The sequence below is a fragment of the Ruditapes philippinarum genome, unplaced genomic scaffold (assembly GCF_026571515.1).
Source record: "Ruditapes philippinarum isolate M1 unplaced genomic scaffold, ASM2657151v2 ctg2386_1_1_1_1, whole genome shotgun sequence".
Classification (NCBI taxonomy): Eukaryota; Metazoa; Mollusca; class Bivalvia; order Venerida; family Veneridae; genus Ruditapes; species Ruditapes philippinarum.
In genome coordinates, this window is record NW_026851819.1 from 25,628 (window position 1) to 44,680 (window position 19,053).

The window sequence follows — 19,053 nt, forward strand, 5'->3', positions numbered from 1 at the left end:
TGTTAGAAATCGTGAGACGACTTGTAATTGCAACAAGACGATTCGCTTTAGAAGCGAGAGTGCCTCGCGTATAATGCTCTTTTAAATACCTTTTGTTAAGGCAACGTCATGTTGTTTTTTTTAAATTGATTAAGCCAAATATGAGTTAAACAAGTGTGAATCTATGATTATGACGTCTACGAATGTCATAGTCACAAACTAATGGTCTCAACTGTCCGACCAATATAATCTCATATATGTAGATCTATTTACTTTTAAAGCGTGTATTAACCATATTCTATAGACAGATGTGATTATAATGATAGGAAGATTAAAATTGATGAGTAAGTGGTCAGTTGGGTCAAGGTCAGCAGAGAACTAAAAATAGATTTTACACTTTTACTCATACAGCCTTTATTTATTCGACAGACATTTTTTTCATATTTGTAGGAACATAACTTGGCCATGTTATTCTTCCTTTTTTGATTGGATTAATGGGATTCAGTCATGTTGTCAAACATTACACACTAGCGTGCATACAAGAAAATTTATTTTTACACTTTGTGCATCTCATACTTGCACTTCAATATTTAATATCAAACTATAGATTATTATAATTTCATTAATATTTGCGACAGAGGCAACGTTATCACCTTTCGGCAATCTATTTCTGACTCTCTGAATACGAGGAGAATGTTCTCTATCGCGTGTGCGTGTGGTGTGCCAATATGTCACAAGTGCTCTACCCTCTAAAAATAGTAGTGTTTGATGTTAGTATATCCCTTTTATTACCACAATGACTGACCTATACTTATCTCATTATTGCGCATTTTGTATCACATCTATTTCTAAATGATCACTGTTTAGGACATTTAGAAATAAGTCTAGCTCCCTTATTTCTAATCTTTCTTCGCTTTTACTCGTGGTATCGTGACAGTCTCGGAGTCTCTCAGATATTCTTGTGAATCAAAAAATCACTCCAGATTGGCCTCCAAGATGAAATAATTCAGGACAATCATGTAAACGTTTTTAAAATGTTTGCCCCCATAAACCCAGCCTTTTATTTTTTTTGACAGCCCAGTGTACATTAATGAAGGAGAGTTATATGCACTGACAACTTTCTGCAGTATGTTATCAAAAAATGCTCTGCTCATAGAGTGCTTAACTAATAATTGAGCTATTTGTGAAAATTATATGCTCCCTCATATTTAAGTACTTTCTTATATACATTTATATAATCCCGATCTATAAATAATATGGAATATACTGTACAATAGATAGATCTTCAAGATATGACTATTCATTTCCATTATTCTCCCTAAGTCTATTAATGTAGCTCTAATATTGAATTGTTCTCAATAGGACGTAACCTCGATATATATATATTATATTCACCCACACTATTTTGTACAAATCAGAGTTGCTGCTTCTGAGCCTTCCTGAACTAGTCCTATGTAATCTGCCTGTGTTTTTAATACAATTTTTGTTTTGGCTTGCTGTTGTATTGACTCTCTCGGTGGTCCATAACTAAGTGTATTATCTGATTCTGTAGGGGGCTCACAATCATACTTATTTGAACAACTAATTGTTACTGAGAGCAGGTAATGTGAGCATATATAGAGTATTAGATCTACATACTTCGGTCTATTTATTTTTTCTATTATAAATTTTAGTAAATTTAGAAAAGACACTACAAACCACAAAGCGCCTCTTCACAAAAATCAAAAATAAACAAAAAATAACTATAGGTGTCAACGACCCTCCTCTCTGGGTGTTATTGAGAGACAATTTCGATTTCCGTTGAAGGATCTTTGGTGTAAGAATTTATATACACAAAAATTTAATGCTTGAATCAGATCTATTTTGTGAATTATTCTAGTTATTTGTTTTTGTTAATTTAAAATAGTATCTCTCTTACAGTCACAGTGTAGTTTGCCACAACATTTATCACTAACTAATGGCTTGACGTGTAGGATTTATATTTAAAGGAAAATTACAATCAATGACGAGATGGAAAAACGAACTTAAAACTCAAACCCTAACCAATTTTATGGAACTAATTAAATTTGTTTACCCAATCGAATGACTATGGATGGTGCTCTCTATATTGATTCTATAATGATTATGATTATACACACAGCCATGTCATGCAACACATCGACAGCCGAAAGAGTATACAGTTAAATTTTAATTATAGTAGGAAAATTCGAGCTCTCCAATGTAGATCTATTTCGTATACTATTGTGTCGACTATAGAGAACATATACTCTAGACATGTTAATGTGTACGATAAAACTCGCTGAGATTGTGGTTGAAATTTGTTATTTAACCCTGGAACATCCGCTTAATGTGTATCTCACTTTCTCTATTGAAGTCTCTTGAACATAACCACTCGTGTTTAAGGATAAATGTGGACGCTATATAATCCTGCTCAGTATCTTTGTGAATGATACACGTGAATGTGTCTTATATATGTGTAAATAATAATCAGACAGCAATATTTCCGGGGTCCGAAAATGGTGATGCATGATAAGAATCGAGCTACATTCCACGAATCGATCGACAATTCTTTGATTCTATCGTGCTCTATATATTGTATTATATGCTAAATTACTTCTGAGTAGCGGCGTGGTACAGATTTCCAAAATTAGCGCTACTAGTTCAATAATATATCTACTTTTTACGCAACCAAGGAATGTCACAATGTCCTCTCGTGAATTTCCTGGCTGCTAGATGTATCTTAGATATTTTTGACCGCACTCTACTGTCTCCTCCTACATCTCTCGTATTCATATAATTTTTTTCGCAGTTCTTACTCAAAACATTTGTCTATGTGTGCCGTGCAATATATTCTATAATGGCAGTTGTCTAATGACTAGTGTATTTAATTATACTGATATAGTAGAATATTATTTTTAAATTAATATACTGACGGGCAAACAGTATATAAGCCCATGACCCAACGGAATTTGGCGCTTAATTGTTCTCACATACTGATATACCATAATGAGATTAGTGAAATGTTGAGTTGATGTTTCACTATTACGTTATAGAACATTTTTGCAACTGTCTTATAATACAATGGCTGCAACCAGAAAAGATATGCCTGTCTCTGTCATCTATATAGGCAAAAAACTAGCTCTGATGGGGAAATAAATTCAATTTGTGCTTCAAAATATAATTATATATATGTGGTTTGAAAACATTTTTTTACTTCCTGTTATAATTTTGTGGATTAATTTTAATAGATGCTGATAAAGCAAAGGGAGACAGTAGCAGTGGTCTAAAAGGTAATCCAACAGAAGTACCAGACACAAGTAACTACTCTGAATCAAAGGATAAAAGAGATGCAATGGAAAACAATCGTACAGAAGAAACAGATCCTAGTTGCAGCTCTCAGCAAGATTCAACAGAGAATGGTAATGGTCCTAGTCAAATTGAAAAATCAGAACCAAGAATTCCGATCTCACCTAGTCCAACACCTACATCAGATGTTGGTAGCAAGTATCTTCAAGGGGAACAAGGGAGTGGAATGCTAACACATCCTACAGATTCTCAGGTACACAAATCAGAACTTTATGTTGGAAAAGTAAATGATCACAGAAATTCAGTGCTTAAAACACATAAAAAAATATATCTTAGATATTTGACAGAAGTTGTTTTGTAATAACTACTATCAAATATACTAACCAATAAGTTTGGGCCACCATTATGAAGCTAAGGCTGATTGCTAAGTAACTTACAATTTTAAGTATTTCCTTTAAATTGATGAGACACAGTGTGGGCCCCATGTTCGATCAATATCAAGATCAAAATTAAAAACTGACTTATTTTAAATGGTTTACCCTCAAAGATTAATTTATGATCTGCTGTATGAATATATGTAATATCAGATCATGTACTTTACAATTGATGTGTAATTATTTGGCAGTTTGTTGTTACGTGTTATACTAAATACTATCACTGTAATTATTAGTCCCCTACCGGTTTACCGGAGGGGACTTTAGGTTTACCCTCCGTCCGTCTGTCTGTCCGCACTCACAGGAGAGTAATTATGTGGCTAGAGGGACAATAGGTTCTCTTTGATGTCATTCATTCCGTAATGCTTTTATGTGGCTATTTTCTTTTGCGTGGCTAAAAAGAACAATAGAGAGAACAATAGAGTAGCCATATAATTACTGTCCTGTGAGAATGTCCGTCTGTCTGTCCGTCCGTCAGTCCGTCCGTCCACAAAACTGGATCCCGCGATGCGATAACTTGAAAAGGAATAAAAATATTTTTATGAAACTTGGTATATGGATAGATGGCAGTATGGAGATTATGCACGTTATTTTCTTTTCTTTCTATGTTGAAAATTCTGGTTGCTATGGCAACAAATAGGCTGAAAATATGGCAAATTTTACACATAAACTGGATCCAGTGATAACGCAAAAAGTACTGCAAATATTTTTTTGAAACTTGACATATGGGTAGATGGCAGTCTTGAGATTATGCACGTCTATTTCTTTTCTTCCTATGTTGAAAATTCTGGTTGCTATGGCAACAAATAGGCTGAAAATATGGCAAATTTTACACATAAACTGGATCCAGTGATAACGCAAAAAGTACTGCAAAATTTTTTTTGAAACTTGACATATGGGTAGATGGCAGTCTTGAGATTATGCACGTCTTTTCTTTTCTTCCTATGTTGAAAATTCTGGTTACTATGGCAACAAATAGGCTGAAAATATGGCAAATTTTACACATAAACTGGATCCAGTGATAACTCAAAAAGTACTGGAAATATTTTTATGAAACTTGACATGTGGGTAGATGGCAGTCTTGAGATTATGCATGTCTTATCTGTTCTTCCTATTTTGAAAAAATATCAGTTGCCTTGGCAACAAATAGGCTTAAAACATGGCAAATATACCAATATTTGTGATTAGTCAAAAAGAGCTGAAAATTTTTATGAAATTGCATCTTTAATTCAAGAGTTATCTCCTGTTTAAGAATTTTGCTTTTAAAATGTTATATTTTGGTAACAGGGATGTTTCAAATATTAACTTTAGAGTGTCCTTCAGTCTGTCTGTCTGTCTGTTCATAAAAACTGTTTCCTGTGATCACTTTTAAAGAACTTTTCCAACAAATTTACTTAAAATAGAGAAAAATTGAAACATAAGTAAATGGCCCTTAAGAATGTTGATGGGGTTCTAACCTGTAGGGGACTTATGGATTGCTTGCAATACTATGATACTTGCTTGTTATTTATTGTTTTACAGACCTTCTATTATTGACCAATTCACTTTTACCTACAAAGAAAAATTATTTTCATGTTTCAGACAACCAGTACTTATAGGGACTATTTGAGTTAATTATCGGCATACAGTAGAACCTCTATGAGTCGAACTTCGATTAGTCGATTTTCTCGATGTGTCGAAGAAAAATGAAAATCCCAACTTTCCCCCCTATATGTTCCTTATAAAAACTTATTTATGAGTCGAGGTTTTATGTGTCGAATTTTTCGATGTGTCGAAGTTTTTTCATGGTCCGTATAAAGTAAATCTAGTGCAATTTCCCGCAAATAAGTCAAAGTCGTTCGATTATTTTGACACCTTCGATCTCAGACATTTTTCACACCTTATCTGGCTGCAAATACGTTTTCCAATCAACTTGTTAGACAGGTGTTAATTACACAGTCGTGTGACAAACAGCCTTTCTTTGTTTGCGATAAAATGTGTGATAAAATGCTTTAATCGTTTCTATTTTAGTTGCCATAGGGTATTTGAAAGTAAACAGTAAGAATTACTTTCATTTGAAAACATCCTTGACGCGGTGTCGCGTGAGAATAACACGCGAAATATTTACTATAAGCTTGTTTAGTTATCGTCCTTTCCTATTGTTACGCCTTTTGTAACTCTGTTCTATACGTCAACGGGAAGTCCAAATAATTAGCCGTGAAAAACGTTATTTAACATGCTTTATTTATCATTGTAAAATGTAAATATCAGATTAATGATGAAAAAACATGAAATTGGTTTCGTTATAGATCTTATAATTAGGACTAGTCACGGGTCGAAATATTGTCATGGAGTTGAGAGTGATTTATGAGTCGAAGTCCCGATGTGTCGAAGTTTTAACGCAAGTCCCTTCAACTTCGACGTACCGAAGTTCTACTGTATTTGAGTTAAATGGTTTTTGCTAAAAATATTTTTTTTGTGCCCCCACGTTAGTGGCGGGCATTTAGATTTACCCTTGTCCGTCCGTCCTTCCGTCCGTCCGTCCGTCCGAGCCAACATTTGATTATTATGAGCTTCATTCCGTAGTTAAATAAAGAACATAAACTCATAAAATTTAAAATTAAGAGTTTTTTTTTGTTTTTATGAGCTTATTTTGCTTATGGACGTTGGTCCAGGTGGTGTTTATGAGCTCATTTGCCTCATAAACATCAAATTTTGGTACGTCCGTCCTTCCGTCCGTCCTTCCGTCCGTCCGTTCACTTTTGTGTCGCACGTAACTCAAAAAGTATTTGACCTAGAGTCATGAAACTTTACAGGAATGTTGATCAGCATGTGTAGTTGTGCACCTGGGTATTTTGGTCTGGATATTTTTAGTGTTTTCAGAGTTATTGCCCTTGACTTAGTAAAATTTGGCAATTTTCAACTTGTGTCGCATGTAACTCCAAAAGTATTTGACCTACAGTCATCAAACTTTACAGGAATGTTGATCAGTATGTGTAGTTGTGCACCTGGGTATTTTCGTCTGGATATTTTTAGTATTTTCAGAGTTATTGCCCTTGACTTAGTAAAATTTTGCAATTTTCAACTTGTGTCGCATGTAACTCAAAAAGTATTTGACCTACAGTCATGAAACTTTACAGGAATGTTGATCAGCATGTGTAGTTGTGCACCTGGGTATTTTCGTGTGCATATTTTTAGTATTTTTAGAGTTATTGCCCTTGACTTAGTAAAATTTTGCAATTTTTAACTTGTGTCGCACATAACTCAAAAAGTATTTGACCTAGAGTCATGAAACTTTACAGGAATGTTGATCAGCATGTGTAGTTGTGCACCTGGGTATTTTCATCTGGATATTTTTAGTATTTTCAGAGTCATTGCCCTTGACTTAGTAAAATTTGGCAATTTTCAACATGTGTCGCACATAAATCAAAAAGTATTTGACCTACAGTCATGTAACTTTACAGGAATATTGATCAGCATGTGCAGTTGTGCACCAGGTATTTTCGTCTGGATTTATTTAGTATTTTTAGAGTTATTGCCCTTCACGTAGAAAATTTTTGCAATTTTCAACTTGTGTCGCAAGTTTCTCAAAAAGGATTTGACATAGTCAATAAACCTTATGGGCTTATGTGGATTTATCCAGTATTTGTAGAGTTATTTCCCTTGACTTAGTAAAAAGATTGATAGAACAGTGTCGCGGTGGGGGCACCCGTGTCCTATGGACACATTTCTAGTTTTTTTTCAAATTTCTTTTATCTTTTTACAGATGAAAGAAAAAGTTGAGAAAAGTCAGCAATTGATTCCAGATTCCAAGTCTCCTCCAAAGTCAGCATTTATGAAAAGTTATACGGAGAGCACAACAAAAGTTGAAAAGCTGACAACAAAAGTCAGTGATGATGGAAGTGACATGAAACAAGAGAAAGGAGACACTGAGATAGAAAATGAAGGTGAAATGAAAATTCCTCAAACTCCAGAGAATGAAGGTGAAATGAAAATTCCTCAAACTCCAGAGACTGAAGTTGAAAAGAAAACTCATCAAACTCCAGAGAATGAAGGTGAAAAGAAAACTCCTCAAACTCCAGAGAATGAAGGTGAAAAGAAAACTCCTCAAACTCCAGAGAATGAAGGTGAAAAGAAAACTCATCAAACTTCAGAGACCTGCTGTTAGCTAGTTTAATTAGTTGATAGCTTGACGGCTTTAGTCCATGTGCCTTTATCCATCTAACCATAATGTTTGTATTGTAACTTGGCCATTGTTTGAAGTTTTTCAAAAGTCTTGAGGGGACAGTGTGATACACACAAGAAACTGAATTATAGCAAAGGTTATATCTAGGGATCTGTAAATAATGCCCCTTTTCATTTCCTGGGATGTAACTGCACCATTGATTGAAGGACTTCCTTTTAAATAGAATATCCTAGGTCAAATGTGAATGCAGCAGATAGCTTTCAATTTATCAGTTTTTTTCGGTTCAATGTCTTGATTTTTGTGTATGAATGCCGAGAAAGATCTGATATTAGTGTGGTTTGTTAAGTAGGAAACAAGGAGACCAAGTGCTAATTACAAATAAATGATTATGTATATGTATTACAGATTTTCCATTCTATATCCATTTTATATCCATTTGCTTGACTGTTAAAATGACACAAATATTCAAATGTCTGTAGGATATAGAGGATTTTGAATGGGTGTACGTTTAATACTTAATTTATTTGACGAGTTGAATAAACTTATATTTTTCCAAGCCTCTGGCATTGTTTTATTCAATGTTTAAATAAATTTAGTATTGAATCCACACAAATATAATATTTTGTTTAATAATATTCGAAATAACAAAGGTTGACTGTTTATTAAGACCCATTTGTCATTGACGCCCCTAAAGTGTAACTAATATTAGCCCAATTTAACACTGTGTTTCTATAAAATGCAAATGACGTCACGTCAAAGTGTTATTACACTTCTGTATATCATTTTTATTACGTGGCTTTATTACACTCCTGTGCCATAGTTTATGTGATAAATATTATATTTCTGTGGCTACTCTTGTATTATTACATGTTTTCATTTTGATTGTAGACTCTAATGATGATGTTGATGATGATGTTGAAGACAAACAGGACTTTGAAAATGATTTTAATGTGGCAGATGATTATCCTTCAACAGAAAATTTAAAAGGTACCAGTGTTTATACATTTTATACAATGATATAACTACCTTATAATAAGTTCTGATGATTTTAGATAAAAATGACTGGGAGTTAGCAGTATTAATTTTTGTGTCGCCTTGAAAAAGGCGACATATAGGTGTTACTTTTGTCGGCGGTGTTGGCGTCGTTGTCGGTGTCGGCGTCCCCTTAAGCTTGTCCGGAGCATAAGTCAGTCATTATAAGTCGGATTGACTTCAAACTTGGTATGCATGCTTCTTACAATGACCCGAAGTGCAGTGCACAAGAACCGGTACTCTGCACTTCTTATTTTTTGAGTTATTGCCCTTTGTTAATTTTCATACTTTATTTTTGTACGGGCCATTTCTCCTAAAGTATAAAATCTATGGACTTGAAACTTCATAAGATGATAGATCTCATTAAGAAGAAGTGCAGATCTCATTAAGAAGAAGTGCAGTGCACAAGAACTGGTATTCTGCATTTCTTATTTTTTGAGTTATTGCCCTTTGTTAATTTTCATACTTTATTTTTGGCCGGGCCATGTCCAAAAGCTATTGGTACTTGAAATTTCATAGGATGATAAGATCTCAATTAAGAAGAAGTTGCAGGCACAAGAACTTTGTACCGACTGCCATTCTTATTTTTTGAGTTATTTGCCCTTTGTTTATGCCCCATTTTCGAAGAAATATGGGGGTATATTGCTTTGCACTTGTTCGGTCTGTTGGTCGGTCCGTAGAGGGCGCAAATGGTTTCGAGTGAAACTTAATAGAACCCTTTTAGGCGCTAGAGACTTCAAACTTGGTATGGTGGATTGGTCGCATCGTCAGTAGATGACCCACTATTGATTTGGGGGTCAGAGGGTGCGAGAGTCATAGGTCACATTGACCTTTGTAGGCATAAAACGAGTGTTCCGATCAATAACTAAGAAACCTTAGGCCTAGGAACTTCAAACTTGGTATGGTTGATTGTTCATGATCAGTAGATGACCCCTATTGATTTTGGGGTCAAGGGTCAAAGGTCAAGGTCACATTGACCTTGTAAGGAAAAACAGTTTCCGATCAATAACTAAAGAACCTTAAGGCCTAGGAACTTCAAACTTGGTAATGTGATTGGTTATGATCAGTAGATGACCCCTATTGATTTTGGGGTCAAGGGTCAAAGGTCAAGGTCACATTGACCTTGTAAGGAAAAATGGTTTCCGATCAATAACTGAAGAACTTTAAGGGCCTAGGAACTTCAAACTTGGTATGGTGATTGGTCATCATGATCAGTTAGATGACCCCTATTGATTTTGGGGTCAAGGGTCAAAGGTCAAGGTTCACATTGACCTTGTAAGCAAAAAACGGTTTCCGATCAATAACTAAAGAACTTTTAGGCCTAGGAACTTCAAACTTGGTATGGTGATTGTTTATGACCAGCAGATGACCCCTATTGATTTTTGGGTTAAGGGGTCAAAGGTCAAGGTCACATTGACCTCTTGGGTAAAAACGGTTTCCGATCAATAACAAAAGAACCCTTAGGCCTAGGGACTTCAAACTTGATATGATGATTGGTCATGATAATGATCAGTAGATGACCCCTATTGATTTTGGGTTCAAGGGGTCAAAGGTCAAGGTCACATTGACCTCATAGGTAAAAACGGTTTCCGATCAATAACTAAAGAACCCTTAGGCCTAGGAACTTCAAACTTGGTATGGTGATTGGTCATGACAGCAGATGACCCCTATTGATATTTGGGGTTAAGGGGGTCAAAGGCAAGGTCTAACATTGACCTTGTAGGTAAAAATGCTTTCCAATCAATAACTTAAGAACCCTTAGGTCTAGGAACTTCAAACTTGGTATGGTGATTGGTCATGACCAGCAGATGACCTTTTGATTTTGGGGTCAAGGGGTCAAAGGTCAAGGTCACATTGACCTTTTAGGTAAAAAACGGTTTCCGATCAATTAACTAAAAACTTAGGCCTAGGAACTTTCAAACTTTGTATGATGATTAGTCGTGACCAGCAGATGACCCCTATGAGTTTTTGGGTCAAAGGGGTCAAAGGTCAAGGTCACATTGACCTTATTAGTAAAACGGTTTCTGATCAATAACTTAAGAACGCTTAGGCCTAGGAATTTCAAACTTGGCATGGTGATTTGTCATGACCAGCAGATTACCCCTAATGATTTTGGGATCAAGGGGTCAAAGGTCAAGGTCACATTGCATTGTAAGTAAAACGGTTTCTGATCAAATAACTAAAGAACGCTTCGGCCTAGGAACTTCAAACTTGGCATGGTGATGGGTCATGAGCAGCTGATTCCCCTCATTTGATTTTGGGGGTCAAGGCGGAAGGTCACATTGACCTTGTAATGTATTAAAACGAGGTTTCGATCAAATAAATAAGAACCCTTAGCTCCTCAAGGAACTTCAACTTGGTATGGTCTGAAATTTGGTCAATTAGGTTGACCAGCAGATGACCCTGTATTGCGATTTTCGGTCTCTCAAAGTGGGCAAAACGTATCAAGGTTTCACATTGACCTTGAAGGTAAAAAGCGGTTTCTGAATCAATTAACTAAAAACGCTTAAAGGCCTAGGAATTTTCAAACTTTGCGTCATGATGAATTGGTCGTGACCAGTAGATGACCTTCCCTTATTGAAGTTTTGGGTCAAGGGGTCAAAGGTTAAGGTTCATGACGCAGTAGATACTTGATAATCCTTTTTAAAATTGTATTTGATCACTGGGTCAGAAGTCATGCTAATAAAACCTTATCAATGACTAATTGGCTGCTGATAGGGGGCATACATGTTTTACAACAACAATCTTGTTAATTTTTCATACTTTTATTTTTGTCCAGGCCATTTCTCCTAAAGTATAAAAGCTATGGACTTGAAACTTCATAGGAGGATAGATCTCATTAAGAAGAAGTGCAGTGCACAAGAACTGGTACTCTGCATTTCTTATTTTTTGAGTTATTGCCCTTTGTTAATTTTCATACTTTATTTTTGTCCGGGCCATTTCTCCTAAAGTATAAAAGCTTTAGACTTGAAACTTAGTAGGATTATAGATCTTATTGATAAGAAGTGCAATGCACAGAAACTGCTGCTCTGCATTTCTTATTTTTTGAGCTATTGCCCTTTGTTGATTTTCAAATATCATTTTTGTCCTGGCCATTTCTCCTAAACAATATTGTTCACCAGGCGACACATCCGACTCGCGGAGTTCTAGTTCATCTTTACCTTGTACAGGGTCCAGAAAATTTCTAGTTTTAATATTTTCAGATTATGTTTTTTGATATTATTATTTACATGAATGTGCCAGTTATTTTTGTTTAGGAACATAAAAAAAATAGTTCAAAATATTTTTAACAAGTTCTTTTTCTGACTGATTTTTGATTGTTTTGTTTCAAATTATTTTTTATCTTATGTCCCATTTTGAATGACGCCATATTGCTTTCAAAGCGTCTATTGATACAGCTGGGACCTACTTATTGACGGTCCCCGCAAAATCAACGGTCTCTGTTGGTCTGTAGGTTATCATACAAATCGATGGTCTCTTCCTTTACTGATATGGCTTCGCCGGTCTTTGGAAACCGGGGACCGTTGAAGACTGGAGACCATCGATTAGTTAGCATTTGATTTGGAGATATTGGGATAGAATGCATACCCATTTAATTTGTCCAAAACTACCCGCATATGACAGGTTAATTTTGCGGGACAGGTTAATTTTGCGGAATTTTGCGATGATGAAAATGACAATAGACGTGTGTTTTGAAGACAATTGCGTATTTTATCTATTTAAACTGGTTTTGATACGCATTCTAAAAAAATCAATTGCGTATTTTATTAAATTAATTGCGTAAATAAGCAAATATCTGTTGCTCTGGACTCAAATAAATGAATTTTGCTTCAAGTTTGCTATGAGTGGTAGAACTTTGTTTTATTACAAATTGGTAATGTCGTCATACTTGGACACATGAATCCTTTGAACAAGTCCATAATTAAGACTAAATTAATTTGGACCTTCACTCAACTTGAAGGTCAAATACTAGTATTGTTACTTATTTTTTTGCTAAATTTGGCTAAAAAATAGAAAATTAATGAATGTATTATTGTCATACTTGTGCACAGCAATCCTAGGGACAAAAAATAAAATAATATTGAATTACACCTGACCTTGTCCTTCATTTGACCTTGACACTGAAGGTCAAATTAGTGTATTTTGCTACAAATGGCCATAAGTTTATTTATCTATGGATTTGAAATATTTTTGGACCAAGGAACACCAATGACAAAACCCATATGTTAAATAATTTAAATATGATCTTGACCTTTATTTGACATTTAATTATGCCCCTCTTCCAAGAGGGGGTATATTGTTTTGCTAATGTCAGTTTGTCTGTCTGTCCATTTGTAGACCACATAGTTTCCGCTGATTATCTTAAAAACTATTTATCACAAAGTCTTCTTATTTCACATAGTGATTGTTCTTAAGTAGTAGATGACCCTTGTTGATTTAAGTGTCACTAGGTCAAAGGTCAAGGTCACAGGGGCCTTCAATGTCTAAATGGTTTCGCTGATTATCTTGAAAGTATTCATCACAAAGTCATCATATTTCACATAGTGATTAGCCATAACTAGTAGATGACCCCTATTGATTTTGGGGTCACTAGGTCAAATGTCAAAGTCACAGGGGCCTTGAATGGTAATATGATTTCCGCTTATTATCTAGGTTACTATTTATCACAAAGTCTTCCTATTTTACTCATTGATTGGTCATAACTAGTAGATGACCGCTATTGATTTTAGGGTATTAGGTCAAAGGTCAAGGTCATAGGGGCCTTCAATGTCTGAATGGTTCCGCTGATTATCTTGAAAAGTATTTATCACACAGTTTACATATTTCACATATTGATAAGTCATAGATAGTAGATGACCCCTATGTTATTTGGGTCACTAGGTCAAAGGTCAAGGTCACAGGGGCCTTGAATGGTTATATGATTTCTGCTGATCATCTTGGTTATTATTTATCACTAAGTCTTAATATTTCACATATTGATTGGTCATAACTAGTAGATGACCCCTATTGATTTTGGGGTCACCAGGTCAAAGATTAAGGTCACAGGGTCTTTGAATGGTAGTTTCAGCTCATTATCTTGAAAGATAATTATCAAAAAGTCTTAATTATCAAAGTGATTGGTCATAACCAACAGATGACCTGTTTTGCTTTTGGGGTCACTAGATCAAAGGTCAAGGTTACAGGGGCCTTAAATGTGAGAATGGTTTCCGCTGATTATTTTGAAAACTATTTATCACGAAGTCTTCATATTTCACATACATAACTAGTAAGTGACCCCTATTGATTTTTGGGTCACTAGGTCAAAGGTCAAGGTCACAGGGTTCTTGAATGTTGGTATGGTTTCTGCTTATTATCTTGATAGCTATTTATCACAAAGTCTTCATATTTCTAATATTGATTAGTCATAACTATTAGATGACCTCTATTGATTTTGGGTCACTAGTTCAAAGTCTAGGTCACGGGGGCCTTAATTGACTCATTATCTTGAAAACTATTCATCACAGAGTCTTCATTACTTTTCTTTTTTCCATAATTGAACATTTCCATTTACCTATTTATGGCAAAAATCTCTAACAAAATTACCAATAATGTGAGTCAAGGGCTAGAAAGGGGGCATATGTGTCGTTCGACATTTCTTGTCATCATTATAGTTTACATTTGCTTAAATTATCATAACTTTGTAATGTATTTACAGATTGGATTCATACTTGCACAAAAGAACACATATAACAAAACAGACAATTTATGTTGAATGATTATCTTAATATACATGTATTATCTTGACCTTTATTTCATCTTGACAGTTTGAAACTAAATTTGCCTTTCTTGTTATTTACGTACAAATTTGATTCATGCTCTGACACAGAACACATATGACAAAACTAACTTGTTGAACTGATATGACCTTGCCTTTTAATTTAAACAAACAAACATAAAAGCAAACATATATCTAGACAAAGGAACACATAATGACAGAAATAAGAACAAATATGCAGGCCTTGCTAGGTCGTGGCTCTTACTACTCAACTTGATTGTATAAGGTTGCCTTCAATACATACAAACAAAGGTGTTATTATTGTGACTCTTACACTGTGCAAGTTTCCAGTACTTTTAGCATTTTGATTGTTTATTACAGTACAATCTCTTCAAAGAGAAGATGAAGTTCTTGATGACTCAGGTTCACATGTATCAGAATCAAACAGTGTAGAAATTATTTCAGAAGAAGATCATGAGGAACAAATGAGAGATGAGGAGAATATTTCAATTCCATCTTTTAATATGACAAGCATGACACACATTCCAGGTGATAACAGCACAGAGCTTAAACCGCACACAGAGCTGTGCTCTACACCAGGAACAGGTGATGAAATTGTTCATGACGTTAACAATTCTTCAAAAATGCCTGAGACTCACAATGCTGAATGCGAAGAAGAAATCAAGCATTTTGTTGATGGTAATGGTAGTGTGAAATGTGAAGAGCATGATGCCCTACAGCAAGTTACAGAGACACCTAGTTTTAGCATAGAGACGGTTGGCAAGGGTTATTTACTTCATAGACAAAACTATCAACCAGTACTATTACCAACACTTAAAGAAGGTTCAAATGTAAGTGTTTTCAAAAATATGATTTTGATTGACTATGTTCCAAGATATACAATAACAATGAAGAAAGGAGAAATAACATTATCTAAACTAGTTGTTGCTAAATTAGAAGATAATAGAAGTGAAAGCAGTAACACAAAAAGATCAGAACACAATCTGTCTGCAGAAACTCAGGAACAAAAAGGAGATGAAGAAGGATTGGAAATAAAAAAAGTAAGGGGAACAACTCCAGATATGCAGAATGTCTTGAATCCACCTCAAGAGAATGAAACAAATCCATTGAACCATCAAGATACAGTGACTGATGTCAATACTGGTGGCTCATCTGGTGCTGATGTAAAGAAAGAAGAAGCCAAACCTGATGTTGATGAGCTAATTTGCAAGCTTCAAAGAATGGAATTAGAAGGTATTCATTAATAAAGCATTATGCCAGAATATGAAACATGCCTTAAATAAAAAATAAGCTGTATATCATTGAATGGTTTTTACAAAAACTGTAAAGGAATTATTTTGTAAAACAAAGAAAGTTTGTTTTTTGTAAGTGACAATTGTTTGAATTTCTTCTGTTTTGGTAATTATGATTATTAAATATGGGTATAAAACTTTGTGCTGGATTTATATATATACTCTGAATATATGATTTGATAGAATGAAAAGTTACAATAAAAAATCTGATAAACAGTTAAAATCTTGTATCTAAAGTTTCAATTATTTTCAATTTTGTAGATGCTCCGAGACAACAACAGCAGTCATTAGAAGAAGCAGTATGTAAGGATGATAAACCACCTATACCAGCCCCTAGATTAAAAAATAAAGGTATGCTGTGTCCCCTTATTCTTTGACCTAGCATTACAAACATAGTTTTGTGTTTTTGTCTGAAGATAGTAAACATTTATCGTACAATGTGTACCGTTTCACTTGATATATTTTTATATGGGTTTTTGTACCTTGTTAGAGAATTTATAACATGTATAATTAAAAGCAAATTGTCCTTCCATCACTCCTCTCCAACATTTGAAGCTGAAAGCTATGTGTTTCATAGTTTCATATTATGAAAATTGAAATTAATTGGAAGTTGATATTTGACTTTCGATGGTTCTCAATGGAGACACATATACAATGTAGACACTGTTGTGTCTATCTGTCAATTTATCAGTCCCTCTGGATCCATATCTTACAATCTCTCCACCCAGTTATTTTGAAATTTGGCTGGAATATTTATATTAATAGCAATTTGAGGATCAACAACTTTTATGGATGTGATTCATTCTTTAATTGTCATTTATTTATTGTTAATAAGTATTAATTATAATGGACAAATTTGATTTATACTTGGACAAAGATTACTAATGACAACTCTGACATGTTGATGATTTAGATATAACCTCAATCTGTAAAGACATTGTCAATTTTAATAATATTTCAGACAAGAAAAGAGTGTTTTCTTGGGGCATTCATTACTTAAATATTCTTCCTTAGATTTGTTTGACTTTGAAGTATTCTATGGATGTAATCTGTTGCAAGCTTATTTGGAAATCTCGAATGGGTTTTTGTGTCGCCTGCTACAGAATAGTGGACATACATCGGGATCACTTCTGTTGTCCTCTGTCCATCCTCCACAAAACTTGTCTTGACTTTTCCTCAAAAACTACTTGTGCAATTTCATCCACATTTAAGAGGAATGATCAGTACCAAGTCCAGTTGTGAATATCACTGCCATTTGCCATTTCAATGTTTTTTGTCAAAGTTTTTGACCTTAATTGATTTCTAATGTTTGTCCAGACTACTTCTCTCATACCACTTATGTAATTTGAATGAAACTTTATATAAGCTCAATTATTACTTATTACTTTTCTGGTTGATTTTTATATGCCCGAAAAAGCATATTATGTTATCCCCTGGCGTCTGTCTGTCTGTCCGTCCGTCCGAGCCAACATTTGATTATTATGAGCTTCATTCTGTAGTTAAATAAGGAACAAAAACTCATAAAATTCAAATTAAGAGCTATTTTTTTGTTTTTATGAGCTTATTTTGCTTATGGACGGTGGTCCAGGTGGTGTTTATGAGCTGATTTGCCTCATATACATCAAAACTTGGTATGTACGTCCGTCCGTTAGCAATTTGGTTTCCGGAGCATAACTTAAATTCTATTTGGCCCAAAATGTTCAAACTTCATATGATGATTGTTCATATTGGGTAGAAGACCCCTATTGATTTTGGGGTCAGAAGGTCAAAGGTCAAGGTCACTATTACCTTAAAACTGAAAACAGATTTTGTCCGTTAGCAATTTGGTTTCCGGAGCATAACTTAAGTTCCATTTGGCCCACAATATTCAAACTTCGGTTTCCGGAGCATAACTTAAGTTCCATTTGGCCCACAATATTCAAACTTCATAGGATGATTGTCTATTGGGGTAGAAGACCCCTATTGATTTTGGGGTCAAAAGGTCAAAGGTCAAGGTCACTATTACCTTACAACTGAAAACAGTTTCAGTCCATTAGCAATTTGGTTTCCAGAGCATAACTTAAGTTCCATTTGGCCCACAATGTTCAAACTTCATAGGATGATTGTCCATATTGGGTAGAAAACCCCAATTGATTTTGAGGTCAAAGGTCAAGGTCACTTTTACCTTGATACTGAAAACAGTTTCCGGAGCATAACTTAAGTTCCATTGACCCACAATGTTCAAACTTCATAGGATGATTGTCCATATTGGGCAGAGGGCATATTATGTTATACCCCCTGGCGTCCGTCCGTCAGTCCGTCCGTCAGTCCGTCCGTTAGCAATTTGGTTTCCGGAGCATAACTTAAATTCTATTTGGCCTACAATGTTCAAACTTCATTGGATGATTGTCCATATTGGGTAGATGACCTCTATTGATTTTGGGGTCAAAAGGTCAAAGGTCAAGGTCATTATTACCTTAAAACTGAAAACAGTTTCCGTCCGTTAGCAACTTTCCGTCTGTTAGCAATTTGGTTTCCGGAGCATAACTTAAGTTCTATTTGGCCCACAATGTTCAAACTTCAAAGGATGATTGTCCATATTGGTTAAAAGACCCCTATTGATTTTGGGGTCAAAAGGTCAAAGGTCAAGGTCACTATTACCTTAAAACTGAAAACAGTTTCCGTCAGTTAGCAATTTGGTTTCTGGAGCATAACTTAAGTTCCATTTGGCCCACAATGTTCAAACTTCATAGGATGATTGTCCATATTAAGTAGAAGACCCCAATTGATTTTGGGGTCAAAATGTCAAAGGTCAAGGTCATTATTACCTTGATACTGAAAACAGTTTCCGGAGCATAATTTAAGTTCCATTTGACCCACAATGTTCAAACTTCATAGGATGAATGTCCATATTAGGCAGAAGACCACTTTTGATTTTGGGGTCACAAGGTCAAAGGTCAAGGTCACTATTACCTTGATACTGAAAACAGTTTCCGAAGCATAACTTAAGTTCCATTTGACCCACAATGTTCAAACTTCATAGGATGATTGTCCATATTGGGTAGAAGACCCTTATTGATTTTGGGGTCA

General features: G+C 35.0%; 1 protein-coding gene across 1 annotated transcript in view; it reads left to right on the forward strand.

The window, feature by feature from the left end:
- Nucleotides 1-298: 298 nt before the first annotated feature.
- Nucleotides 299-19,053, forward strand: part of LOC132740414 (uncharacterized) — a 59,660-nt gene continuing 40,905 nt past the window's right edge. Inside the window, exons 1-6 of the mRNA XM_060728311.1 lie at nucleotides 299-323; nucleotides 3,228-3,538; nucleotides 7,465-7,861; nucleotides 8,773-8,871; nucleotides 15,053-15,925; nucleotides 16,246-16,335. Of these exons, the coding sequence (XP_060584294.1) occupies nucleotides 299-323; nucleotides 3,228-3,538; nucleotides 7,465-7,861; nucleotides 8,773-8,871; nucleotides 15,053-15,925; nucleotides 16,246-16,335 (1,795 nt within the window). The remainder of the gene's footprint in view (nucleotides 324-3,227; nucleotides 3,539-7,464; nucleotides 7,862-8,772; nucleotides 8,872-15,052; nucleotides 15,926-16,245; nucleotides 16,336-19,053) is intronic.